Below are 27,827 nucleotides of genomic sequence, written 5' to 3'. Positions count from 1 at the left end.
ACTATTAAACTTTTTAATATATTTTTGCTAATCTTGTTGCTTTTGAAATTGTGTATTTATAGATTTATACAGCCTGGGTGGTGATAATCCTTAATTATCTATGTTCATAGTTTTGAAATAGATGACTGATGAAGCACAGAGCGTTCATATAAGCACCTATTTTAACACTATGCATCAATTTTCTGAACACCGACTATGCCATTAGTATTTTGACTGATAGCCAGTTTTGTTTTACATTTTCAATACAGCTTAGTTTTAAGATTAATTCCCAATCTTTCACTTTGTCTGGAGGGAAGACTTATCTCAACAAGTGAGCAGCACAGATGGTTTTGTGGCATAATGTCACTCCCGAACTTGTGAATATAAATGCTGTGTGAAATTCTGCTCTCTCTTACAACACAGTACAATAATAATACCTAGCTCTTATATAGAGCTTTTCAACAGTAGATCTCAAAGTGCTTCCCAGTCTTCAATGTATTTATCCACATAACTCCCCGGTGAGTTAGGGAAAAGTGTTATTATTCGTATTTTACAGATGGGGAACTGAGGCATAAATTGTTAAACTATTTAGGCATTGCTGTGCTCAGCGTTTAGGAGGTGACATATCATTTTCAAAAGGGATTTAGACACTTAGGAGTCTAAATCCCATTGACTGTCGCACATGACAGCTGCAATAACACACTATTAGTTCTTTTTATTATCATCAACATCATTGTAAAATGGAGTAGATTTTGTTCCTGGGCTGGTAAACTGTCACGCTGATACAACAAGGATGATTTTAGAACCACAGCAGTTCTGATAATGCACAGATTGTGTCAAATTTCCATTACTTCCATTTGTGCTAAATATTTTCCAATGAAACTGAAACTTCATGGCAAATTTTTCCATTGATTTTGCAGACTTCAGTAATTTTGATTCTGGTTTTGATAAATTCCACCCCTTCTCTTAAAGCAATGGGTGATTTTTCTATTCTGGATATATTGGCAAAATTGAGGGTGGGGTTTGAGAAGGAACTTTCAACCTTTCCCAGGAACCCAGGGCAAACTCAAAGTGTTTTCGTGTTTAAATATAATACATATGTTTCTGGAAAATTGAAAAGTGTCCTCCCTTTTTGGGTCACTACACAATAGAGCTGGTCAAAAAACGGTAAATACATTTCACGTAATGACAGGTTTCAGAGTAGCAGCCATGTTAGTCTGTATTCACAAAAAGAAAAGGAGTACTAGTGGCACCTTAGAGACTAACAAATTTATTTGAGCATAAGCTTTCGTGAAATACAGCTCACTTCATCGGATGCATTCAGTGGAAAATACAGTGGGGAGATTTATATACATAGAGAACATGAAACAATGGGTGTTACCATACACACTGTAACCAGAGTGATCACTTAAGGTGAGCTATTACCAGCAGGAGAGCAGGGGTGGGAGGGACCTTTTGTAGCGATAATCAAGGTGGGCCATTTCCAGCAGTTGACAAGAACGTCTGAGGAACAGTGGGGGGTTAAACATGGGGAAATAGTTTTACTTTGTGTAATGACCCATCCACTCCCAGTCTCTATTCAAGCCTAAGTTAATTGTATCCAGTTTGCAAATTAATTCCAATTCAGCAATCTCTCCTTGGAGTCTGTTTTTGAAGGTTTTTTATTGAAGTATTGCCACTTTTAGGTCTGTAATAGAGTGACCAGAGAGATTGAAGTGTTCTCCGACTGGTTTTTGAATGTTATAATTGTTGACGTCTGATTTGTGTCCATTTATTCTTTTACATAGAAACTGTCCAATTTGACCAATGTACATGGCAGAGGGGCATTGCTGGCACATGATGGCATATGTCACATTGGTAGATGTGCAGGTGAACGAGCCTCTGATAGTGTGGCTGATGTGATTAGGCCCTATGATGGTGTCCCCTGAATAGATATGTGGACACAGTTGGCAATGGGCTTTGTTGCAAGGCTAGGTTCCTGGGTTAGTGGTTCTGTTGTGTGGTGTGTGGTTGCTGGTGAGTATTTGCTTCAGGTTGGGGGGCTGTCTGTAAGCAAGGACTGGCCTGTCTCCCAAGATCTGTGAGAGTGATGGGTCATCCTTCAGGATAGGTTGTAGATCCTTGATGATGCGTTGGAGAGGTTTTAGTTGGGAGCTGAAGGTGATGGCTAGTGGCATTCTGTTATTTTCTTTGTTGGGCCTGTCCTGTAGTAGGTGACTTCTGGATACTCTTCTGGCTCTGTCAACAAAGCCCGTTGCCAACTGTGTCCACATATCAATGCCCCTCTGCCATGTACATTGGTCAAACTGGACAGTCTCTACATAAAAGAATAAATGGACACAAATCAGACGTCAACAATTATAACATTAAAAAACCAGTTGGAGAACACTTCAATCTCTCTGGTCACTCGATTACAGACCTAAAAGTGGCAATACTTCAACAAAAAACCTTCAAAAACAGACTCCAATGAGAGATTGCTGAATTGGAATTAATTTGCAAACTGGATACAGTTAACTTAGGCTTGAATAGATACTGGGAGTGGATGGGTCATTACACGAAGTAAAACTGTTTCCCCATGTTTATCCCCCCACCCCCCACTGTTCCTCAGACGTTCTTGTCAACTGCTGGAAATGGCCCACTTTGATTATCACTATAAAAGGTCACCCCCCACCCCCTGCTCTCCTGCTGGTAATAGCTCACCTTAAGTGATCACTCTGGTTACAGTGTGTATGGTGACACCCATTGTTTCATGTTCTCTATGTATATAAATCTCCCCACTGTATTTTCCACTGAATGCATCTGATGAAGTGAGCTGTAGCTCACGAAAGCTTATGCTCAAATAAATTTATTCATCTCTAAGGTGCCACAAGTACTCCTTTTCTTTTTACATTTCACATAGAATTTCAAAAGAAATTACACTTTTTCATCTAATTCAAAATGTTCCATGAAAATTTTCATTTTTTGGACTGAAAACCACAAACTTTCAGAAATCTGTTTGTTTCATTTTGGAGTGCGAAAAACATTCTTTAAAAAAGTCTCTCCTTTTTCCAGAGGAGAGTAAAAACGAAAGTGAGAAGGGTGTCTTTTCCCCCAATTAAATGCATTTTTTTCCAAAAAATTTCTCCCAAAGTGAGAACTTCTCTCTGCACAAAAATGAATAAGCCTTATGCAAAGTAACAGTGATCAAAATTTACAAACTTCAGTGTCTAGAATTAGTCACCTAAATCTACGTTTAAGCATTCAAATCAGTGTCCTGATTTTCAGAAATGCTGAGTAAGTGCATCACCCATTGACTTCATTTGAAATTCACAGATCCCTAGATGTTTAAGGCCAAAAGGGGCTATTGGATCATCTTGGCTAATCTCCTGTATAACACAGGCCGTAGGATTTCATCCAGTTACATCTGTAGTCAGCCCCAAAACTTATTTGACTAAAGCATTTCTTCCAGAAAAGCATTCAGTCTTGATCTGAAGAGTTCAAAAGATGGAGAATCCACCACTTCCCTTGGTAGTGTGTTCCAATTTGTCCTCACCCTGTCTGTTAAAAACATGTGCTTTATTTCTAATTTGAAATATGTCTGGCTTTTAACTTCTAGTCATTGATTCTTGATTATGCCTTTCTCTGATAAGTTAAAGAGCCCTTCAGTACCTGGTATTTTCTCTCCATGGAGGAGTACTCATCATTTCTGAATGTTAAATCACTTTGATCTAGTCGCTTTAATATCAGTTTATGCACTGGGGTAAACCAGTATAACTCCATTTACTTCAGTGGACTGATGCCTATTTACCCCAGCAGAAGATCTGGCCCTAAACATCTGGGTTTGAAAATGTTGGCTATTGTAACTATTTTCTAATCTCCCATCCAAATATAACACTGCCTGCTACTTCAAGTGTGCAGTTCAGTCTCATGCAAATGTTGTTGTGTTGCTTCGCAGCTTGTGATGCTGGCCGTTGGGGAGAACACTGTGAAAGCTTGTGTGTCTGCAATAACAGTGACGGTAGCTGTGACCCAGTCACTGGGATTTGTTTCTGTGAAGCAGGATACTCTGGGAAACACTGTGAGCAGAGTAAGTGCAAGAGCATCAAAGTGGGGAATTCACGGTGATCAAAATCAAAAATTGTTTTTCCTTTTGATTATTTTTAGGAAGGCATCCACATTGGAGTTCTCCATAGATAGGAGAATGCACATTTTTCAGGAGGCTCAGATTTCAGCAGTGCTAGACAGGTTAATTAATCATTTGGATTCCAGGAGAGTTATTTTCAGAATAGTTTTGAATTGAACAGCTACTTTGGCAATTGCACTTCATGTTACGGTGATTGAATTGCATATATCTGCATCTTTGCTCCCTCATGTAAGATTTTAAGTTATTTGCCTTTTCTTCCAAAACTCCTTTAGAGCTCAGGCAGATAGAAATAGTTTACATGTCCACAATGGACGCAAACATAGATATGCTGATATCCTCCCTGCATCATAGCCCATATTCTGATACTAATCTCTTTCCCAAATACACCTCAGGTAATACCAGCTGTAAAAACATCACACAATGTGAACTCTTGTAAGGGGCAAGATTCCTTCCTGCCCCAGTCATGCCCTAAAGCATGAGATTTGAACACTGCATCTTGCCATCCCTAACTACAAATACCATTGTAGGTCCAAAAATTGTTCAGCTTCAAAGTCCAGCTGCCATATTTTACCTCATGACACTAGTTTTGTGGGCAGTATTTATGTTATTCACAATGTCATTCATGATGGGAGAAAGGAATAAACAAAAAGAAAGAGAGAAACGCCAAGAGGAAGGCAGATTAAAAAGGGGAGGAGAATGAAATATTGTATATTATGTTGGGCCTGCCCATTTGCTTCCTTCTCAAGATACTTGCATACCCCAGTGATAGGAGCCTTAGATATTCCTAAACTAACTAGTTATTTATTGTACTTCCAGTTACAGATTCATCTTTGAAAGCCCACACCATGTTGTTTCTTGGGCTCTGTGATATTTTCCAGACTGCCTAAAAATGATTTTGTTAATACAAATGTTGAAGTCCTTCCATTTTAAAGGGATCTGGCAGATATCTACACAACTCATTTCAAAATAAGTTAGCAAGACCTATAAACTGCCAGAGAAGCCCTGCATTATTGTGTCTAGGCTAAACTATCACTACCATTCAGCTCTGTCTAAAGTGTGTCTAATGTAAATTAGCCAGCTGGCCCTATTTTAATTGATTTTTCTATAGCCCTGGAGGATATTATTTACAGGCTGAAGTGGGTGTTTTTTCCTTGAGATAGTGAGTGAGATACCAGTCTCTCCTTTAAATTCCCAACAATTACTGCTATGAAAATCTAAGTCTCTTATCCATCTCCCAGATGTAATGTTTTGGCTTGAATGTTTCCAAGCGGAGCATGTAAGCAGGGCATGCAGCTTTCAGTCTGGAGCTTTCCGGAGGAGGTCACCCTGTTTAATGTTCCCTCTCACTTACCTGGGTTCTACTGTGGAATTTGGATTGCAGAAAAAAAGTTGGCAGGGGGAGGAAATGGGTTTTAAGAGCAACATTAGGAATTTTGCATGGCTTATCCCCATCCCAGCAAGTGAGCTCTCATGGGATTTGGGCAAATAAGTGAGTCTAAACCGGTGTGTGGTACACATCAAATCAGAAACTAGGAATTTGGGAGTTGTAATTTCTGCAACTGTACACTTTGTTGTTGTTCTGTGTAGTATACAAAACTGACTGCATCCCTGAGATCTCCCTTTTCCCTTAAAATATACACCTTAATATAAAGCAACATAAGCTTCCTGCAGCAGCCAACATCTCAAAGAGAACACCTAATGTTAACTGTTTTCAGGGTATAGAGACAAATTTTGGCCCTCCCCTTGTGAATAGAAAAGGTTCAAAAGTGCTTGAGAATTGCAAACTGATCATCAGTTGTACTACAGGGATCTTTACCAGATTCAGCTCAACATCCAGCTTTTATTCTTTCTGTCCAGGATGCCCTAAGGGAACCTTTGGGCCAAATTGTAAGTCCAGCTGTCCGTGCCAGAATGGAGCTGCCTGTGATCATGTGAGTGGGGCCTGTACTTGTGCGACTGGCTGGACAGGAACTTTTTGTGAAAAAGGTACATTCTCCCCCTACCCTTTCATTTCTTGGCAGATGTTTCTCACAGATCATTGTAGCACTGGTTGTATAATCAGCGGGACCTGATCTAGGTAAACCATGCAACTGAACTGTGACGGCCTAATTAAATTTTATAACCCAGATCAGCAGGGTACTTAAGCACTTGCCTAACATTAAGTTTGTGACTTGATGGGACTCCTTATGTGCTTACGAACCTTGTTGAATTGGAGCGTTTCTGACGAAAGTCTTCCTGCTTTAACACAGAGAAAAAACGTTGCTCCACTTTTGAATTCTTTCATTGTCCCCATGGCATTTATAATATTATCTTTGAATAAAACATCTCCCCCTGACCCCCAATAAGCTGTTTAAGGAGATACAGGCTTCTAACGTTAAAGTCTACCACTGCATCTGTTATCACCTAGTAACTAGCTAACATGAAGTAACAATTATTTTGGATTGGATTTCGTACATATATTATACTTGATCTGCTGCATGTTCTTGTGATGTTGTTTTCACGCCATAAACTATGCAGAGAGTAAAAAAAAAAAAAAAGGTCTATTGGCTGGGGTACAGTAAAAATAATGTGTAAGTCATCTGTCATTTTGCCGAAATATCTGAATTTGATTTGTTGCACATTTTACAGACAATGATCATTAAACCAAACCTTGGCTGTTTTGTTTCACATGCAAAATTATCAGCTAGTTTAGGTAGATAAAAATGTGTGTGTGTTAGAATGAGACAGATTAACCACTTGTGCATCTATTGCCCTCTAGTGGAAATGAAAGCACTTTGCAGCTTCCGTGCTATAACAGAATATTCAACAGACTACAAATTGTGGAAATTGCACATATTATTTCCTTTTTCATTCTGTCGAGGAAGTGTTAAAAGACAAGAAACAATCTGAGTTCTGCTGGAGAAACTTGTGAGGTAATTTGTGAACACTGTGCAAGGCTCTTTTTCAAAATAACTTATCCATGCCTTATTTTTATTACTCAGTTCTTTTTCTGTCTTAAAGAAAGAATTTGCTGAATCCATAAAAGAGACATGAATCCTCAGACTTATGCATGAAAAATTAAAAACCGTAAAATGGAAAAAATGGCCTTTTTTTCCTACAGCCTTTTTCTTATAGCTCTCCATAAGATCTTACAGCACCCCTCTGGGCAGTCCGAACAATACAATACTCCACTGATTAGAGCAAGGTGATTTTTTTTCAGCAAATAGTAAAGTTGCCAAAGGGTTTTTCAGGGTCCTGAAACCTTTCATGAATTTGGATCAAATTTGGCGAATAGTTTGAGCAAAAGAATTAGAGGAAAACAAATGTAGGAAATGTTGAAGTTTCACTTCAGTGTTTTCAAAATGAACCCCATTTTGGCATTTCATTTTCAAACACTGATTCAAGTGGGCATTCAAAATGTTTTGTTCGACCTGAATGAACGTGTTTTGCCTTTTCATTTGGGGGGAAGGGGGAAGGAGGGCAGGAATCAGGTTTGGTTAGAAACGAACCAAATTTAGTTTATTTTATTTTTTGGTTTGGCTATCTATAAAAAAAAAAACAATTATTCACTCACTTCCACCATTGATACAGTCCATGGCAGATATGGCTTCATGCAAAAGGTCTTGAGGGAAGTAGAAGTGCTCGAGACATTTATAACTAGACTACATGAAGCATAAGAAAATATTCTGCAAGGAACAAATATATGCTAGCAAGAAGAACGGATTAAATGAACCACTGTCCCCTCTGCTTATCTTTCTCTGCTATATGAATTGTAAGACAAGTTAGTCAGTCTTGAGATAATTTGGTTGTTCTTCCTGGAGTACTTCTAAAAAACAAAAATTCTGAACTTGTCAACTAAAATGAAATCAAAATAAAAGACAATATATTTTGTTATATACATTATTTCCGGGACTGGATAGGTAAGCATAAAGGGACTGGGACAAGCAGCCAGGGGTGGGGAAGAGACAGGACTGTTTATGGATAGATTGGATGGGATGGGCAGAAGGGATCAAACTTGAGGGGGGAATGCTCCAAAGAATCTGTGCCTATTAGAGAATACTTCCCACCAGAGCCTGGAATGGAGCTCAAGCTTCCTGAGTCTCACCAATCCTCAGCTGTCAGCAAATGTCTGTGAAACCCACTTGCAAAATGTGTCTCACCCCCTCTCATGCTGGTGGTCCACATGGAGTGTGACTCTTCTTGAGGTGCCCAGGACTGGGAGTCATCTTGTTACCCTCTTGCCTCAGCAAGAGAAAGACTTGCTTGTCGTTAACGGTGTATCAGCTCCCTGACACCACCAGTCTGTTAGTCACCCAAATAATCATGGATCAGTGTTCATGTCATGCTCCCTGTCAGTACCCAGCCCAGGACAGGGAAACTAATGATGGAACCAGCGGACCAAATTCGGTGATGTATCCTGGTCACATGCCACCTGAGGCACGTTGAGTATATACTAAAAAGAAAAGGGCTCTGCCAGCCCTCACTGTACCTTGCAGGTAACAGTCGGTGCACCGCAGCCCCTCTGAAAGTGTCCCCCTGTAGTATCCAACCCTCTTTCACTGCACACTCACGGAAATTACCAGATTTGCAGTCCCCAAAAGAACAATGTACACACAGCTTGACTGCTACAACTCAGGATCAGGTCCTTTATAACTTCACAGCATTGAAATATAGTGAAAACAATCATAAATTTATTATAAATATAAACTTTGCTTTAGGTGTGACAAGCTACTTTAGTTTAGCCTGTTAAAGTTATCTCCCAGCAGTTCCAACTAACAAAGCAGGGATCCTCCTGTCATAAATGGAAAAAGCGCTGTTCTTTTTGCTTCCCCAGTGAAGGATAAAAGGGATATCCTTTTGCTTTCTTCTTATACCCCAAAATCCACTGTTTTGATCCTAGAGACAGGATGACACCGTTCCCCTGTGCTTTATTCCCCAGAGTACTGGTTTACCATCCTCATGTTGATGTTGTATGCAAAAAGACTTCCTTTGCGTTAGCTTACAATGCTCATTTTTCACGTAAATCAAGGCAGACAGGTGAATCTATGTCCTTTTGTCTGGCAAAATCTATTTGCCAACCCTGTCTGGGACACAGACTCAAAAACTTATTTTCAGTAGTTGGGGAAGGTATTTCTTGTACACTGAGTCCTACACACTACTGGAACTTAATAAACAATAATATGCAGTATACAGTGATTCAGTTAAGAGTTGAAACCACATGCAGTAATTTCTAATTTGCAGCTTGATATCGGCTTGCCCACCAAATAAAAATAAACAGAAGGCTGACTAATACTTCTTGACTGTTTGACACCGATATATATTCTATTTCCCCATTTCTCTGAGACACCATGTGTTTGGAAGGTACAGTAAGTCTCAAAGCATCCATGCGACCTTGAAGAAGCTACAGGCTGGACTGACTGAAGAAGAGAATTGCCATTCCACTTGGAGTAAATGAGCCAGTTGTATGAAATCATATGTTCAGAAAACCAAGCTGCCACTGTCAAGGCAAAGTGAACTTCCAAATCAGACCTTGCTCTGTGCTACTGTAACACCAACAGATCCTGGTGGTTGGCAGGCGGGATCAAACCTGAGCCCCAGTGCATGAGCCTCTATTGTATGAGCTAAAAACCAACTGCCTTTTAGCTGAGGGTGTAGAGCAAACTCGTTACTCTCTCTCTCTAAGTGGTCTTGGTGCCACTCGATGGGACAGAACACCACCCCCAGCAGGTGTGTGGGTTACACCACCACTACTACCTTTTGCCAGCAGAGAACTTACATTCATTTTCTATTTTAGTCCACTGTTGTCTACAGATATTGTACTGGAGTTCATTGTATTATAGGCAGGGTAGGTAGCAACACTCTTTTACAAGACCCCATTTTCAGTTGCAACAGCAATGGAAGAATTAGATTTCTCACCATTACATCAAGCCTAATGGTGAGAAATGGAGGGGCTGGCAGGTGGAGGAATAGGAGGTAGGGGGCAGAGCATGGGAAACTGGGACTGATGGGGCAAAGAGACTGGGACTGCAATGAGAAGGCCAGCAGGATGTTGAGGACTAGGGCTAGTGAGACAAGAACACTGGAACAAGGAACCAGCCGTACATGGATGGGAGGTGGTGGGGAAGAGACAGGACTAAGACGGGGTCAGAAGGTCTCTGTCCACTAGAGAACGCATCCCTCCAGAACCTGGAATGGAACACAAGATTCCTGAGTCTCAACATTCCTCTGTTGCCATCTTTGAAACCCACTGGCAAAGTGTGTCTCATCTCCCTCCAGTGACTGCTCCAGACAGAGGATAACAATCTCTTATTGCTATCAGTTACTCAGTTAGCTCATGTGGCAGAAGTCTATGCTGTAGATCTAAAGGTTCCAACCATGTTGATGATCCATGCAGATGTTAGTATGATTCCACATGATGGAATTCCTGTGGGGGGATTTGTTTGTGCATTGGGTGGTTTCTTTTTTTAAAAAAATAGAAAATTGTACACACACAACTTTTGTACACACAAAATCTCATGTTACCGATGGGGAACCGAGGCACAGAGGTTAAGGTAAAAAGTGTCCACCAATATAGGGGTGCTGTCAAATTTGATTCATTAATGTTTCTTAAGCACTCAGACATTATAGTGATAGGCATCATAGAAAAGCTCATGAGGAAATTAATAATTCGGTAGGGTTTAAATGGTGTGCAGTAAGTAAAGCCTAATGCCACACATTGAGCAATGTGGATAAAACAAAATATTGCATAGCTACTCATTCAGTGTCCATCCAGTATACTGAATGAGGGAGGGGTCCTGTGTAAAAACTGGACATATTCATATAATTAAAACTTCATGATAATGCAGATGCACGAGGGGGCTGAATTAAGGTTGGACAGGCAGCCTTAATTCTGTCACTTCCTAACTTTTGAGAGTTTGACTAGGCAACCTTAGCATTCTTTTAGCATAGTATTTTGCGCATAATATGGATATAGAAACCTCTTGGCCACTGAGACAATTGTTGACAGTTTATTCTCACTATGCCAAGTGTTCCTTATTGGTGCATACATAGCCTGAATCAGCAGGTCTAATCTTTCTCACACTCTACAAGTGTATTTATTGAATCTCTGTGGTGCCCTGAAGAGGCCCTGCCACATTTAGTTGCTCTTGATGTTCTTTGCCAATGTGAATTATCTGCCTCTTCTAGCAAGTTTTTCCTGTAAACACTGAACTACAATAATATATCTTATATTTGTTTTGTAAAACTCCTTAGAAATATGGCAGGACAGTCAACTGGATCGTATGTCCCCAAGTCTAAAGATAAGGAGATGGGACAAGGATGGTCTTCTAGACTTTGTGTTATACAGAATTGCCTGACCTCTTGAGATCCACCTTATCTCCACATGTATCTCACATAGAACTGGGAAGTCTTTCCTCTTTTTAGTCTATTCACCTTTTTCTTCACAGCTCCTTTTAATAACATAACAACTGGTTTATGTGAATTCACATTCATTAACTCTCTAGTCTTGTGGTTTTGGATTATAGGCTCAGCTGCATTTCCCTATGTTGTAATCTGTACAACAGTATAATATGTGCAAAATACTAATCAGGGTCCATACACCCCAAATTGTAGGACATGCACAATAATGGGACTCGTGTGTGGATTTCCCCATGCACTGCTTTTCAGTTTTAACCTTTAATGGGACACAGGCTCCCAAGTATAATTTCAAATTGACAGTATAACTAAAAAGGGCACCAACTAAAAGTTTTCCCATGTACAGAATTTCCAGAAGGCAAGAGCTGGAGTTTGCTGTTTGCCAGACAGTTGTGTAAAGAAATGGGAACTGCTTTTTATAAAACCCACCTTTTTTCCGTTTTTAGCTTGTCCAGATGGATTTTTTGGAGTTGACTGCCACCAGGTGTGTGAATGCAAGAATGCAGCTCACTGTGACCACATCATAGGAACATGCCAATGCCTCCCTGGCTGGGTGGGAGCCAAGTGTGACCAACGTACGTATAACAGCAATGATCCCAGCAAAGCTGTGGCAAAGCTCACAAAAGTCCATCTTCCTAACTCTAAAAATTGCTCCTTATTAGGCCTAGAAGAACCTAGTAAGTTAGATAGGTAAGTCATACTTCTTTCCAGAGATGCCATAAATGGAAACAATTTTTTTGGTTGGCATGCAAATATTCTGTTATTTCCTTTTACTGCCATTACAATACATCAAACACTGTAAGTGTTTCACAGTACGTCCCATTTGTTTTTAGATAGCACAGTTGTGTCCTGTAATATGTTAACCGAACTTTTCATTTCTATTAAGTGTTAAACGGCAAAATGTTACTCCCATGTTTCTGCTGAGTCTTATCATATTGCCAATTATAAGATTACAAAAGTACACTGTGGAAAAAAATCAAAGCAGAGATTGTTTTGCTATTAGGGTGGAGTGTGTGTGTGTGCGGGGGGGGGCTTTATCATTAATTTTTAGAAATGTCATTTGCAAAAAAGGTAAGTTCCTGGAATTTCACAAACAAGAATAAACTGTCCCACTTAACAATGTAGCTTCTGTGGTGGTTGCTTTGTTTCTGTTTTGAATAGACATTATTGCTGGATCCTCTAATAAATCTGCCAGCAAATCTGATGGAAAGTCATTCTTTTCCTTATCTTCATAGCATCATTTGCAGGCATCACTGAGCCTTGTTGTTTGAAAAAATCAGTGATGGTGTTTTCTTTTCCAAATTAATTTTTTATTTAAGCTTTAATCCTTCAAACACTGAGGATGAATCCTGACCCCAGTGACTTCAACTGAGCCAGGATTTCACCCTGAAAGTACAGTATAATCATCCTCTGCAGACAGCTCAGAACAATTTATACTCATCCATAGCAGCATCGCACAATAAATCGATTCTTATTGTTTGTGGAGGCCTGTACAGGGGTCCTTTGATCCACAAATGTCATGATTCTCTCAGCTAGAAGTTTATAGTTTATTTAATACACTTATTTGACAAACACCTCCATTTTGTCACCCTCCTGCAAACTCCAACCACCTTAATGACCAAACCTGACTGCAACCTTTCCAGACATGCACCCTGATTTGACCACCCCTATTCCAGCTCAACCCCCACAGTGGCCTGCTGTCATGGGACATGCAACAACCAAACACTCTTGCTACCTCTACCTACCTTACCATATCCCATCTCTTTCCTTCAATTCCCTCTGTACACACAAGCTCACACATCCTCCCTTCTATCTAAAGATCCTCTCCCACAACCTCCCCCATCCCTGTTTGGACAAGTCCCCTGACTTCAGGGACAATGTTGTTGAACCTTTCTGCTGTCCTCCCACCTACTTTCCAAACAATCCGTCAGTGCCTCCACCCAGTTACTTTTCCTCCTACAAACACCTGGACCAGCTATTCCACCTTCAGTTTAATGTATTAAAATTCTTCATGTCAATGGTAATCTCTCTTACTACCCTGTTTATAGGTTAATCAACAGGCTTTGTGAAATATAGTGCCATTGAAATATGTCTGTGCTGTTTGGGAGCAGAGGTGTTGCTGAGTGGGTGTGTTGCTTGTTTCTTGGTTGCAGTCCATGTACACTGCCCTTCAAAAGATCCACAAAGTGAACAATCCGTCAGCTTCGCTCTTGACTGCTCTGTAAACTGTATTAAAAATGGGAAGCTTTGTTCCTACACATTTTATTAAATTCAATTAAGAAATGAGGCCCTTTGTCATAGGCCTCACATGTCCCCCTTCATCTTCGTAGCAAAGTCTACTGGGATTACGTAAGAAAGCAACCATTTATTCTCTTGCACTGGAACCATTAAAGCTTTATGCTGCCCTTGATTTATCCCTTGTGCTAGTTAAGACACCAAAGGCTTCAAGACTCCTTTTGCCTGCAAAAGAGTAAGGTCAAATAACAATGCAAAGGGGTGACCTGTTTCTTTCTTAGCTAAACAATGTATCATCATCTAGTAATGCCGTGTACTGTGTGGATGACTTTGCAGGTTTGGCCAAAGGTTGCTAATAATAATAACAATAATAATAAACAGTGCATTTTTCCAGGTCATCTAACCACAGATATGATTATATTTATATCAGGGCTGCTGTTGAGAGCCTTGGTAATGGGGAAGAGGGCTAAAGTTTGGAGGAACCTAACTAAGACAGAAATAGAGTTGATCTAAGACTTAGCAGTATTAAGAGCTGCTGGCCTTGGGAAGTCCCAGTGTGCAGATGAGAAAGCTTTCAGAATTATTGACAAGACAGGATGCAACCTATCTGAAGAGAACATGTAAACAAGGAAGGTTAAATAAATGAGTCTGACTTGTTCTTTCTCTCTGCCAAGAGTAGTGGCCTGCAAGTCAGTTTGAAATCTGTGCTTGCTTTGTGTCAAACACCAGCAACATTTACCAGCATTGATCATGACTAAAGTTCACTTATTTCCAGAAGTTTAACTTAAGATGCCAAGTTCCCTGAGGAATGAAGTGGCTGATTCAACTGAGGGACCTTTCCGGTAGCTCTAGAAGTTGCTAATATCGGTAACTCAAGCATTGATTAATCCTGCCTTCTGCCCATACACAGTGTGGTAGGGGGAAAAGCCATGGGAAGCTTCTGCCCCACACAGCTCTGCACAAGCAGAATGGCAAGATCCGTCCTACAGGCCAGGACACTTTGAGTGCATGTCTGGTGAGTGCACCTGCACAGCTTCCACAAAGGATGTGGGATGGTTAGCTAGGCACGTCCAATCAGCTCTAGTGCACATGCTGCCATCAACAGCAAGCACTGCACAGTGCTTCGGGCCAGAGGAGCAATAAGCAAATTGTTAAGCTATCCTGCTCTGGATCTACAAGCTGGCTTTTGCACTGGGTGTGCAGCCAGCTCCATTCTACCCCCAGGTACGGGTGAGATATTGTCCACCTGTAAATCTTTTAAAACAATGGCACCTATCGAAGAGGAAGAAACCGTTTTAAGATTTGGATCCATTGTACTGTTTGTCCTACTGCTCCAAACAGTATAATTCAAGCCTTGCAGAGAGTACTCTGACCCCTGCTTTGCTGGGGGCATTCACACATGCCTCTTTGCCTTTGTTCTGTGTTGCGTATTTGTGCTGGCATTTCCTGGAATCTGCTAGCGCTCACAGCTGGGGGAGCAGCATTTGTTTTCAAGTAATGAGAGGTGCAGAAGGATGCTGAAAAATAATTCTGGCATCATGGGATTTTAATTGATTTTTTACCTAGCCACCTAATGTAGTTTATAAACTAGTATCTTTACACTCCTCATCAAAAAAAGAGGAAGAAGAATTCAATTCACTCTGCTCCATCAGTAGAGAAACCTGCAAACATAGCTTGATAATTTCACTTGCTGTTTCAGTCTTCTAACATTGTAAATCCCCTGCTAAGCAGTATGCCCCAAAGATGAACCAAGAAGGCTTGTATACTCCTAACAAGAGACAAGAATGTTTAATTTTCCTCACCAAGAGTTCCTGCTTTTGTTTTGGAATTTCTAATTCACTGATAAATCCCATCTGTCTCCTAGTAGGCATAACAAGAGATTTGTATGCACGTGATGTAAACTTCTGGTGAGATACACTCTCAGGGTTAATCTACGCTAAATCGGGGACTTAGTAACACCCTTTTACAGCATAATGCTGATTTGTATTGTGGCCACAATTTAAATCTATCTCCATAATCAAGGTAAAGCTCATTCAGATGGTCTGAGTCTTCAATATAGAGTTTAACAACATTATAACCAGGTCCCTGGGCTTGGCTACAGTAGTGATACAGATGGGACCTAACTGATTTAAAAAAAAATATGTTGAAAAGGTGCTACAAGTGAAATGTCATCCATGTAAATCACACTGGGACACTGAAAAGCCCAGACAAGAAGCTACAGGTTATGAATAGGCCAAATGCTGTCAACCACATTCACAACTGAAGTGGGGAAAATTCCATTCTTCTGTTCTATCTCTCATGGATGAGTCCTTCATGCAATACTACATCTTGCTCCCCAAAAGGGCTAGGGATTTTGATGAAAGGTCAAAGTGTGGGCCCAGTCCCATGAGGTGCTATGTGCCAAAGTTAATGGGAGCAAAGGACACATGGCATTTCACAGGATCAGACCTGTTTATTTGCTCTTGGGAAGAATGCCGATGATGTTTATTATCTGTGGGAAAACAAGTGTGACACAATAGAATTAAAGCCTCCATTAAGACCAAGACAACAAGTATCTTATTCTTTTATCTTGGCTATCTATAAGGACAATCCTGTTTTTCTTCCTTAACTACCTTGAGTGATACTTTAGAAAGCAAAGTGACAGTATACTCCATTTACTGCCATTTAAAGACAGAGCCATGACAATGAAGACAGCAGAAATCTTGTAATGCCATTTTGTCCATGGGAGGCAACACCAGTAGAGAACAAAATGGAGCTGAAGCATGGATAAACTTGTGAGATACAGGGTTAAGTTTTCACCTGGGAGCCAGCTGCTTACCCAATGTGATGGAAATATCACTGCTTTCTTACCAAAGAATAAGGCTTCGGGCGAGCTAAAGCATCGAACTGTGAAAAATGAACAATGAAAACAATGAAGTTGTCAGTTCTCTTACCAGGCTGCAAATAAATAACCAACCTGTCAAGCTGCCTGTTCTGCTGGACCATTAGTTTAAGACAAAGACATTCCAAGGTACAGGAGAATGACAGGTGATATATCACCCGCGTGATTTGAGTCTTTGATAAAAATCTGTTCAGAATGCGTTGATATGTATCTTTAAGCCCACATTATTTAGTGTCAGGCCTGATTAATATATGAACTTATGTATAGGTATGATATGAACAGTGTTTCATGAGAAGCCAATTTCTTACTGATTTCTCTTGAATTGGGTTATGTCTGAATTTTGCTCTGTATGATGCCTCCTTTGATGTGTTGTAACTGCATTTTATGGTACTCTCTTTGCAGCCTGCCAGGGTGACAGTTACGGGGAAGGCTGCAGTCATGCTTGTAATTGTCACAATGGAGCGCGCTGTGATCATGTAACTGGGATGTGTATTTGCGCAGCAGGATGGAGAGGAGCTACCTGCCAGCAAGGTGCAGTGAGAACTTAACTTCTGTTGCAAGAAGATGACAGAAGGGGAAAACAAAACTTCTTACTTAGGGATTTTCATTAGTATTTCAATTGCCGGCTTTGTACATTGCTTTATCAAATGGCTTTTAATCAAAAGAAGATAATAGAAATATTATCACAACCCACTGGCTGATGTCTGCCCAGTTGGTAATGGACTTAGCCACACAAACTCTATTTGTGGAAGTTCTGTATGTTTTTTGCAGAATATCTTAAAGTTAATTTCCAGTATAGATATTCAGTGTAACCTACCTTAAGCAAAGGGACAGACAGATATTGGTCTTTTAGAAACTGATTTATGCTTACAGCAATACATACAGGTGATTGCTGAATAAGGGTGGTCTTTGGTACAGGCTTTACTGTATGTTAATTAAACATATGTACAAATGGGCCACACAGTCTATAAAAATAATGTTCTAATTGAGGGACAGAACCATTTTAAGTTCAGGGTGTCCTATATCTACTAATATTTATTAAGTGTGTGGGCAGCTAGGAGAAGTCCGCACATAAATTATTATACAGTATTTTTATTTATTATTTATATTATCATAGTACTTAGGCCTGGACCGGGACCTCATTGTCTAAGGTACCATACAAGCACAAAACAGTAGAAGCTGAAACTCCCAGGAGTACAAAGTGAAGGGGTACAGTAGAGAGTTCCAGAGAATAGCTGATTTGACTAAGAGGGATAAAATGTCCCAGAATGTAGTAAGACAGAAAACCTGCCATCTTTGAAAATTAAAATGAAATAAAAAATAATCCAGGCAACATCAAATATTTATCCACTTTACCCCCTTTGGACCTATTTCAATTTAAAAACAGAAGGTTTGGATTGTCTAGATAAGTGATCCAGAACCAGCAATGTAGCCCTGTGCTCTCATCCCAATGTAGCAGTTATCCTCCTACAAATCGCTAGTTTGTGGTTGCTCTATACACCATAAGCTAAATCTAGGATTGAATGTCATCACTGGGAGCTTCGCCAGTCACTTTGGAATTGCTAATTGAACAAATCTGCAGTAAAATGGTAGCTATTTGTATTTTAGGGAAGTCTGAAAGCCCCTTTTAAAATCTAAGGACAAAAGGACTTTCCACATGCTTATGATTTCCATGGGGGAGGGGAGTATAGACACACAAGTCTTCCCCTTATACTGATGGGTACAGTATTGGCTGAAATGTGAAGTTTCTCTTAAGGAAATAGCTTCAAATAGTAGAGGGTTTTTGGTTGATTTTGTTTTGTTTTAATTAACTGTAAATCAACTACTTTTTCAGTCAGAAGGACCCTAAATCAAACTACATATTTTCAGACACAAACAGTTCCTTTCTATTATGGTGCATTGTGGATTCTTCTGTGTGTTTGGTTTCTCTGATAATTTGATCATCAGGAGAGGCGGGGGGGGGAGGAAAGGGAATGTTGGGTATGTGTCCTCCTCTAGTGACTGTTCCATTTTGTGGCCTAGAACCTACTACTGCTAGCAATTTATGGAGTTGTCACTTTAGCACTTAAAGTACAAGCCTCTGCCCTTTGAGCTAAAGTTCCCAAGTTCTAGTTCCAGTACCCATAGTGGGGAATTCATTATTTGAATTTCTTTAAATTAAAAATAGGCAAGCTATAAAATATCATCAGCCTGCTGTGGATAGAAAGATGTAATAATTATAAAATTGTGTATCGTACAAAGTTAACCATTAAAAAGTGGAACCAGTACATAGCCTATTTGTTGAGAAAGCTGTGAAGAATCAAGCTCTTGCTATCATAGGTGAGGATGGGAAAGACTAGAGATCATTGTTTTGGGATACAATTAAGCACTTTCTTCACTTATCACTAAACAAATTTCATTGTGTAAACCCTTTGAGTGCTGTCCTCAAAGTGGCCTGTGGCTATGACACTATATTAATAAACTTCAGCTATTACTAAATGTCAACTATTGCTGTCCACTATGTTCTGAAGGGGTCTGATTCTGCTCCCAACCAGTTTTACATTAATGTAATTCTATTGGTTGCAACAGAGTTACTCCTGATTTACTCCAGTGTAAATCAGAGTGGAGTCAGGCTCTGTAGGTCAGATCCAAACCTGATTTACATCACTTGCACAATCAGTCAGATTGGTGCAAGACAAGGTAGAGTTAAGTTCTATGTATTTAACTTGCACTATCCTACTTCGAATGCATTGCTTTCCTGTACCGTAAATAGTTTCCTTGCTTTAGTTTGTTAGCTGTTTTGTATTCTGAATGTTGCACAAAATTCCTAATTGAATTGACATTTACCATATACATTGTAGGGGGAAGGAATATAGGGTATTATAACTGTCAACATTAGTAAAATTTCTGCACAGATATAGTCCGTATAGACATGGCTTCTTATTCTTGTAGTTTGTGTGCATTTTTAATAAGAGTTTTCTGCTGTTGAGGAGGATGAAAGTCTCAGGGAAGGAGGACATCCAACTGGAGCAGAGGGAAATGATCCCATAGTTGGGACCCTCCTTCAAGATGATGATGTGGTATCCTCTAGCACGGAGGATACCTCTCCGGGGGAGGGAATTCCAGTTATTAGGAAGAGACAGGTATTAGTAATGGGTGATTTGATCATTAGAAGCATAGATAGCTGGGTTTGCGATGACTTGCCTGCCTGGTGCGAAGGTGGCGGATCTCTCGAGACATCTAGATAGACTTATGTGTAATGCTGGGGAGGAGCCGGTGGTCGTGGTACATGTAGGTACCAACGACATAGGGAAGGATAGAAGGGAGCTCCTGGAGGCCAAATTTAGGCTGCCAGGTAAGAGATTGAAGTCCAGGACCTCCATGGTAGCATTCTCTGAAATGCTTCCAGTTCCAGTTAGACAGGCAGAACTGCAGGGTCTCAATGCATTGATGAGACAATGGTGGTATAGGGAGGAAGGGTTTAGATTTTTTAAGAACTGGGGAAACCTTTGGGAAAGGGGGAGCCTATACAGGAAGGATGGGCTCCACCTAAACCAAAATGGAACTAGATTACTGGCACTTAAAAAGGTCATAGAGCAGTTTTTAAACTAAGGGCAGGGGGAAAGCCGACAGGTGCAGAGGAGCATGTGGTTTGAACAGAGACATCCCTTAGGGGAGGATCTATTAATGGAGGTTCTCTATGTCCTGGTAAGGAGGAGAGGATGGAAGATAATAAAATAAATGTAGGATTTGATGAGAAACAGTCAAAAGAAAAAAAAGTCCCATTCAATTACATCATGTAATGGCAGACAGCTAAAAAGTGACAAGTTTTTAAAGTGCTTATATACCAATGCTAGAAGTCTAAATAATAAGATGGGTGAACTAGAGTGCCTCGTATTAAATGAAGATATTGATATAATAGCCATAACAAAAACTTGGTGGAATGAGGATAGTCAATGGGACACAGTAATACCAGGGTACAAAAATACAGAACAGGTCGTGCTGGTGTGGGAGTGGCACTATAAAAGAAAGTGTAGAATCAAAAATTTTAAATGAACCAAACTGTACCATAGAATCTCTATGGATAGTAATTTCATGCTCAAATAAGACTATAGCAGTAGGGTATATGACCGACCACCTGACCAGGATGGTGATAGTGACTGTGAAATGCTCAGGGAAATTAGAGAGGCTATTAAAATAAAAAACTCAATAATAATGGGGGATTTCAACTATCCCCGTATTGTCTGGGTACATGTCACCTCAGGACGGGATGCAGAGATAAAGTTCTTCTTGGAGCAGCTAGTTCTGGAACCCATAAGAGGAGAGACAGTTCTTGATTTAGTCCTAAGTGGAGCACAGGATCTGGTCCAAGAGGTGAATATAGCTGGACCGCTTGGTAATATAGACCATAATACAATTTAATTGAACATCCCTGTGGCGGGGAAAACACCACAGCAGCCCAACACTGTAGCATTAAATTTCAGAAAAGGGACCTACACAAAAATGAGGAGGTTAATTAACAAGCTGCATGGAAACTTTTTTAAGATGCCATAATAGAGGCTCAACTCAAATTAAAAAACATAGTAAGAGAACCAAAAAAGAGACACTGTGGCTAAACAACAAAGTAAAAGAAGCAGTGAGAGGCAAAAAGGCATGTTTTAAAAAGTGAAAGTTAAATCCTAGTGAGGAAAATAGAAAGGAGCATAAACTCTGGCAAATGAAGTGTAAAAATATAATTAGGAAGGCCAAAAAAGAATTTGAAGAACAGCTAGCCAAATACTTAAAAAGTAATAGCAAAAAAACATTAAGTACATCAGAAGCAGGAAGCCTGCTGAACAGTCAGTGGGGCTTCTGGACGATCGAGATGCTAAAGGAGCACTCAAGGATGGTAAGGCCATTGCGGAGAAACTAAATGAATTTTTTGCATCGGTCTCCATGGCTGAGGATGTGAGTGAGATTTACAAACCTGAGCCATTCTTTTTAAGTGATAAATCTGAAGAACAGTCCCAGATTGAGGTATCATTAGAGGAGGATTCGGAACAAATTGATAAACTAAACAGTAATAACTCACCAGAACCAGATGGTATTCACTCAATAGTTCTGAAGGAACTCAAATGTGAAATTGTAGAACTACTAACTGTAGTCTGTAACCTATCATTTAAATCAGCTTCTGTACCAAATGATTGGAGGATAGCTAATGTGACACCAATTTTTAAAAAGGGCTCCAGAGGTGATCCTGGCAGTTACAGGCTGGTAAGCCTGACTTCAGTACCGGGCAAACTGGATGAAACTATAGTAAAGAACAAAATTGTCAGACACATCAATGAACATAATTTGTTAAGGAAGAGTCAACATGGTTTTTGTAATGGGTAATCATGCCTCACCAATCTGCTAGAATTCTTTGAGGGGGTCAACAAGCCTGTGGACAAAGGGGATCCAGTAGATATAGTGTATTTAGATTTTCAGAAAGCCTTTGACAGGGTCCCTCACCAAAGGCTCTTAAGCAAAGTAAGCTGCCAGGAGATAAGAGGGAAGGTCCTCTCATGGATTGGTGACTGGTTAAAAGATAGGAAACAAAGGGTAGGAATAAATGGCCAGCATTCAGAATGGAGAAAGGTAAATAATGGTATCCCCCAGGGGTCTGTATTGGGACCAGTCCTATTCAACATATTCATAAATGATCTGGAAAAAGGGGTAAACAGTGAGGTGGCAAAATTTGCTGATGATACAAAACTACTCAAGATAGTTAAGTCCCAAGCAGACTGCAAAGAGCTACAAAAGGATCTCTCAAAACTGGGTGACTGGGCAACAAATGGCAGATGAAATTCAATGTTGATAAATGCAAAGTAATGCACAGTGGAAAACATAATTCCAACTATACATATAAAATGATGGGGTCTAAATTAGCTATTACCACTTAAGAAAGAGATCTTGGAGTCATTGTGGATAGTTCTCTGAAAATATCCACTCAATGTGCAGTGGCAGTCAAAAAAGCAAACAGAATGTTGGAATCATTAAGAAAGGGATAGATAGACAGAAAATATCATACTGCCTCTATATAATCCATAGTACACCCACATCTTGAATTCTGTGTCCAGATGTGGTCGCCCCATCTCAAAAAAGATATATTGGAATTTGAAAAGGTTCAGAAAAGGGCAACAAAAATTATTAGGGGTATGGAACGGCTTCTGTATGAGGAGAGATTAATAAGACTGGAACTTTTCAGCTTGGAAAAGAGATGACTAAGGGGGGAATAGGATTGAGGTCTATAAAATCATAACTGATGTGGAGAAAGTAAATAAGGAAGTGTATTTACTCCTCATAACATAAGAACTAAGGTCACCAAATGAAATTAATAGGCAGCAGATTTAAAACAAACAAAAGGAAGTATTTCTTCACACAATGCATACTCAACCTGTGAAACTCTTTGCCAGAGGATGTTTTGAAGGCCAAGATTATAACAGGGTTCAAAAAAGAACTGGATAAATTCGTGGAGGATAGGTCCATCAACGGTTTATTAGCTAGGATGGGCAGGGATGGTGTCCCTAGCCTCTGTTTGCCAGAAGCTGGGAGTGGGAGTCAGAGAATGGATCACTTGATGATTACCTGTTCTGTTCATTCCCTCGGGGGCACATGGCATTGGCCACTGTCGGAAGAGAGGATACTGGGCTAGATGGACTTTTGGTCTGACCCAGTATGGCCATTCTTATGTTAAATTTTGTTTACAGCTTGTCCTTCTGGTTTATATGGCATGAACTGTTTACAGCACTGCATGTGTCGCAATCAGGCTGTATGTGATCAGGTAACTGGACAATGCATTTGTCCCAAAGGCTGGACTGGAATAGCCTGTGAACTTGGTGAGTTCCGTCATGTTCTCCATTTGCTTTGACTGGACCTTTCATTCACTTATGATTCTGATAAAATTCTGCCCTGATTGATTTCAGAGTGTGAGGATGGGAAGTATGGAGAGAGCTGTGAGCAGAACTGTAGCTGTGGCAATGGTGGAATTTGTGACCGACATTCAGGGAAATGCAACTGCCATCCAGGATGGATTGGGGACCAGTGCAATGTTGGTAGGAAGGCTAATTTCTTTGATTTGACTGATTGTAAATTTCGACTCTATAAAAAGCATCTTATTAATTAATGTTTCCTGTATTTTTATTAATCATTCTATAGCTGTGGCTGCCCATTTCAACTCCCAAGGGTCTCTCTCTCACTTGCATTGACTCCTTTGTCTGGAACTTTAGCTCTTTCTCCCTCCAGGACATTGAGTCACTTTCTGTCCTTCAATTTGATCTTAATACTTTTCATTCTGAAGAGCACTAGAGATAGCTAGTGGCTAGAAAGGAAGAATGGTGCAGTGGTTAAGGTGCTAGCTTAGGATTGGGAGACCTGAATTCAATTCCCTGTCCTGCCACAGATTCCCTGTATGACCTTAGGCAAGTCACTTAATCTCTCTGCTCAAAAGAAAAATGGGACACTTCCCTATCTCACTGGGGTGATATGAGGATAAATATATTAAAGCCTGTGAGGTGCTCAGATACTATAATAATGTGGGGCATATAAGTACCTTAGCAAAACAGAATTTAGGACTAAGTGTCCAGAAACTTGGGATCTGTTTCAAGTTGTGCCACTGACTTGCTGTCTGATCTTGGCAAAGTCACAAGTGGACTGTTTTTTCTACCCGTGCTGAGAATCCACAAGTTTCATTTGTCAGTGAAAGTCATAGGAATCTTTGAAATACTGGCCTTTCACTTCCTCAGGCCTCAGTTTCCCATTAGCAACCTTGTAAAGTCCTTTGAGATGATAAGTATTGTCTAGGCACAATTTACTATCATTATTAACACAGTATGTTGTTGTTCAGTGTGTATTGTATTGCCATCACTATACAATCCATTGTGATCTTTAGGATTCCAGGTTACTGCCACTTTGCAAACTTTCCTGTGCATAGTCATTAGCATTCAGGACCAAGTATAACAATTGTAAATATGCTAAATATACTCTCATCAGATTATAAATTCAGTGCTTGTATCATCTATTCATCATCCCACTCTCCCAGAAGATAAATATTAGCTTATTTGTCAGTGGCTGATGGCTTTCACATCAGCTTTCTGTAGACCAGGAGGAACCATTATTCTGCTTATCTAATTTTCCTCTCAGCCTGTCCATCTGGATACTTTGGGCAGCAGTGTGAGGAACGGTGTGACTGTGAACACAGCTCTTCCTGCCACCATCAGAGTGGAGTGTGTCACTGTGAAAAAGGATGGCGAGGAAAACGATGCGACAAACGTGAGTTTCTGCTGAGAGTAAAACCAAGACATCTACAGAGTACTGTGTCTGCTCCATTAAGGCCCTGATCCTGCAATAGTATCATTAAGCCCTGGCATGATCCCACTGAAATCAATGAGGGAACTCAGCATTTCACAGAATTAAGCCTTAAGTAGTACTTTTTGGTAGGCTGTGGTAGTTTTCTTCTTCTCCATAGGTCAAACTGGAGTTGCCCGTTAGCAGATTGTCCTCATGATGATGATCAACGTTGTGTCCCTTCAATTTCTTTCATGTCAATTGCTGTCAGTCTCTAGTCCTTTCAGACCTGTACCTTTCATGACACATGCAGTTTTTCATTAAAATAAAATAAATTTTTAAATGTCACATTGAAAAATTTCTCTAGTGTCCCCAGAGAAAATGACAAAATTCGGACACCAGGTGCTGTAAAACCCAAGATTTTTATCTTGCAAAAGCAAGAAGTATTCAAAGTATAATTAAGATCCGACTTGGTGACTTTATATTTTTACTTGTCGTTCTTGATGACAGTGTCACATGAAGTTTTCTTCTGTGCAGCATAAGGAGGTTTACATTAAAGGGAAAGGTCATGGGTGAAATCCTGGCCCCCTTGAAGTCAATGGGGTTCTTGTCATTGATTTCAAAGGGCCAGGATCTCACTGATTGTGAGTTGGAATTCATCTCCTGCTTCTGGAACTAATGTAACATTTGAACAACAGAAATAAATGGTCATTAATTTATTAATGGGGGAGGTAGTCTTCTTGGAAGCACCAGTATTCTTCATATATATTTGCCGGCTAAAGCATGAAATAATCGGCTTCCCTTGCAGTCAGGGGCTGAACTTGGTCTTTAGCTTCTTCTAAGCCCTTCTGCAATCTGTTCTAATGAAAACTGGTTTGGTTATTCCAGCCTGCTTGCCTGGCTACTATGGCAATTACTGCACCAAACGTTGCAACTGCCCTTCAGGTACCCCTTGTCACCATGTGAATGGAGAGTGTGGCTGCCCTCAAGGATTCACTGGCTATGGCTGTGAAAAAAGTAAGTTGTTATACAAGCATGTGACTAATTGCCCCTTGAAAAAAATCTACAGGGGATTGATTCATTTATTAAATAATTGAACAGCTGATTTAATCAACCTCTGAAGGAGTAAGGACTGCTAGAACATTGCATTAATAAAAGTGGACTACAGCTTGAAAGCTGAATATAGATTTTTCTGCTTGCAGATTGCAAGAGCAAGCAGGGGGACAAAATTCAACAAAGCTGGCCCAGGGAAGTGTCCAGTCCACCTGAGGATTCTGTCCCTCCAGAGGGCAGGCAGTATTTCCACCTCTGCCGTCCATTGGTGTTCTTTGGGAGAACAGCTTCTGTTCTTGGCTGCCGGAGCACCAGAAAATTGTATTTTTATTATCATTATTATTTATTATTGTCAGTGGCAAGAACCACATCCATTCTGGGGTTATCTTTAAAGACAAACTGGATTTATTTTGTGCTCCAAGCTCTATGATTCCTATTTTGCTTTTCCTTAATGCAAAATTTCAGAAACCTGTTGTCTGAGCATAAATTTTACTATTAAAAAGATCTGATTATTGAAATTTTAATCCGATCCCTATCTGATCTGTGAGACTCTAAGCTTTTGGGGCAGGGACTGCCTGTTTCTTGTGTGTGTGTACAGTGTGTAACACAATGGGCTGTTAACCCCAATCAGTGGCACTAGGTGCTAAGTAATAAAAATAATGATAAATAACTATAAGAACCACCACAGCTTTATTCAAGTTGCTTTTGCTGTACCAATTTATGTCACCTGAGAATTTGGCCTGATATTTCTACGAAGGTGCTCAGATGGTGTGGTGCGCACTAATATAAGAACCTAGATCTAAACAGTCAGAAAAATGTAGGCAGCATGGCTGACAAGTGACAAAATGCAACATGTACAAATGTTTGTGCTAAAGCAACCTTGAAAGTTTAAACTATTTACACAAGGGAAAATGTCTTTATCCATACATGTGGTCCCTCTTGAGTTATACTATTATTTTAGTCGATTTTACCTGACATCACACTATGATTTTCTTTAGTGACAAGAAAATTGCAGCTGGCCCTTGGCAGTTGGGCATAAATTGACTGCACAAAACAAAATCAAACAGCAAAGTAATCCCCAAGTAAATTTAATAAAACCAGAGTCCCAGAGGGCAGCATACTTCTGTAGGCAGTAGTTTTATTTAATAAATTTTAGCCTGCTCTTTGTTTGAGTGCTATATTTACCAAGACAAATTTAATTCATTGGTTTACATTTCCTCTTCCCTCAGCTTGTCCAGCAGGCACATATGGTAAGAACTGTAACCAACTGTGTCAGTGTTCTGCAGAAAATGAGGAATGTCACCCAGCAACAGGCAAATGTACCTGCCTACCGGGTTATTATGGAATCCACTGTGACCTTAGTATGTATAATTCTTGCTTCATTCCAATTTTTTTGAAAAGTAGTTGACAGGAAGCCTAATTCTTTGGGGCCAGATTCTGACACACCTATTCATATTTAGTAATACCTGCAGCCTGGAATGAGTCTACTCCAGGTATAAAGTCCTTCTCTCTGAGAGTAAGAGGAGTCAAATTTGGCCCTTAATTATTGTAAGGCTTTTTTTTGCTGGGATCAGGAGTTTTTTCTAGAGACAAATGTTTCACAATTTTCTGAAATCATTTTTACACCAGACCCTTCTGTGAAATGTGACATGAATACACATCCACCTCTAACCTGCAGCAACACATGTGTATTGTGTAGCTTTCGCCTCTCAAAATATCGAAGCCAGAGTGCTTCCCGAAAGCTCTGAGTGCTAAACTAAGGACAAATGGTTATTATAAAACAGGCTGCAATTGGCAATATATCTAAAATGATTCATAAAGTCAGTTAAGTTGCACGGTCTTCTGAGGAACAATCAAATTAAACAGATTGTTATGGATTGG

At 40.0% G+C, this 27,827-nt stretch overlaps 1 protein-coding gene across 8 annotated transcripts in view; it reads left to right on the top strand.

The window, feature by feature from the left end:
* The window catches only part of LOC140917185 (uncharacterized), a 305,274-nt gene that overhangs the window by 256,738 nt on the left and 20,709 nt on the right, over positions 1-27,827 (top strand). For 5 of the 8 annotated variants that reach the window (XM_073359429.2, XM_073359432.2, XM_073359436.2 and 2 more), the window contains 9 exons: positions 3,914-4,045; positions 5,960-6,088; positions 11,941-12,069; positions 17,013-17,141; positions 23,318-23,446; positions 23,534-23,662; positions 24,750-24,878; positions 25,782-25,910; positions 27,176-27,307. In XM_073359429.2, coding sequence (XP_073215530.1) covers positions 3,914-4,045; positions 5,960-6,088; positions 11,941-12,069; positions 17,013-17,141; positions 23,318-23,446; positions 23,534-23,662; positions 24,750-24,878; positions 25,782-25,910; positions 27,176-27,307 — 1,167 coding nt within the window. Of the gene's footprint in view, positions 1-3,913; positions 4,046-5,959; positions 6,089-11,940; positions 12,070-17,012; positions 17,142-23,317; positions 23,447-23,533; positions 23,663-24,749; positions 24,879-25,781; positions 25,911-26,095; positions 27,308-27,827 lie in introns of those variants that run through there. The other 3 variants (XM_073359439.1, XM_073359438.1, XM_073359433.2) reach the window with 3 other exon arrangements.

Source organism: Lepidochelys kempii, chromosome 9 (assembly GCF_965140285.1).
Source record: "Lepidochelys kempii isolate rLepKem1 chromosome 9, rLepKem1.hap1, whole genome shotgun sequence".
In the NCBI taxonomy this organism is placed as follows: Eukaryota; Metazoa; Chordata; order Testudines; family Cheloniidae; genus Lepidochelys; species Lepidochelys kempii.
The sequence above is the reverse complement of the archived record's forward strand: the minus strand, read 5'-3'. Positions and strand labels throughout refer to the sequence as shown.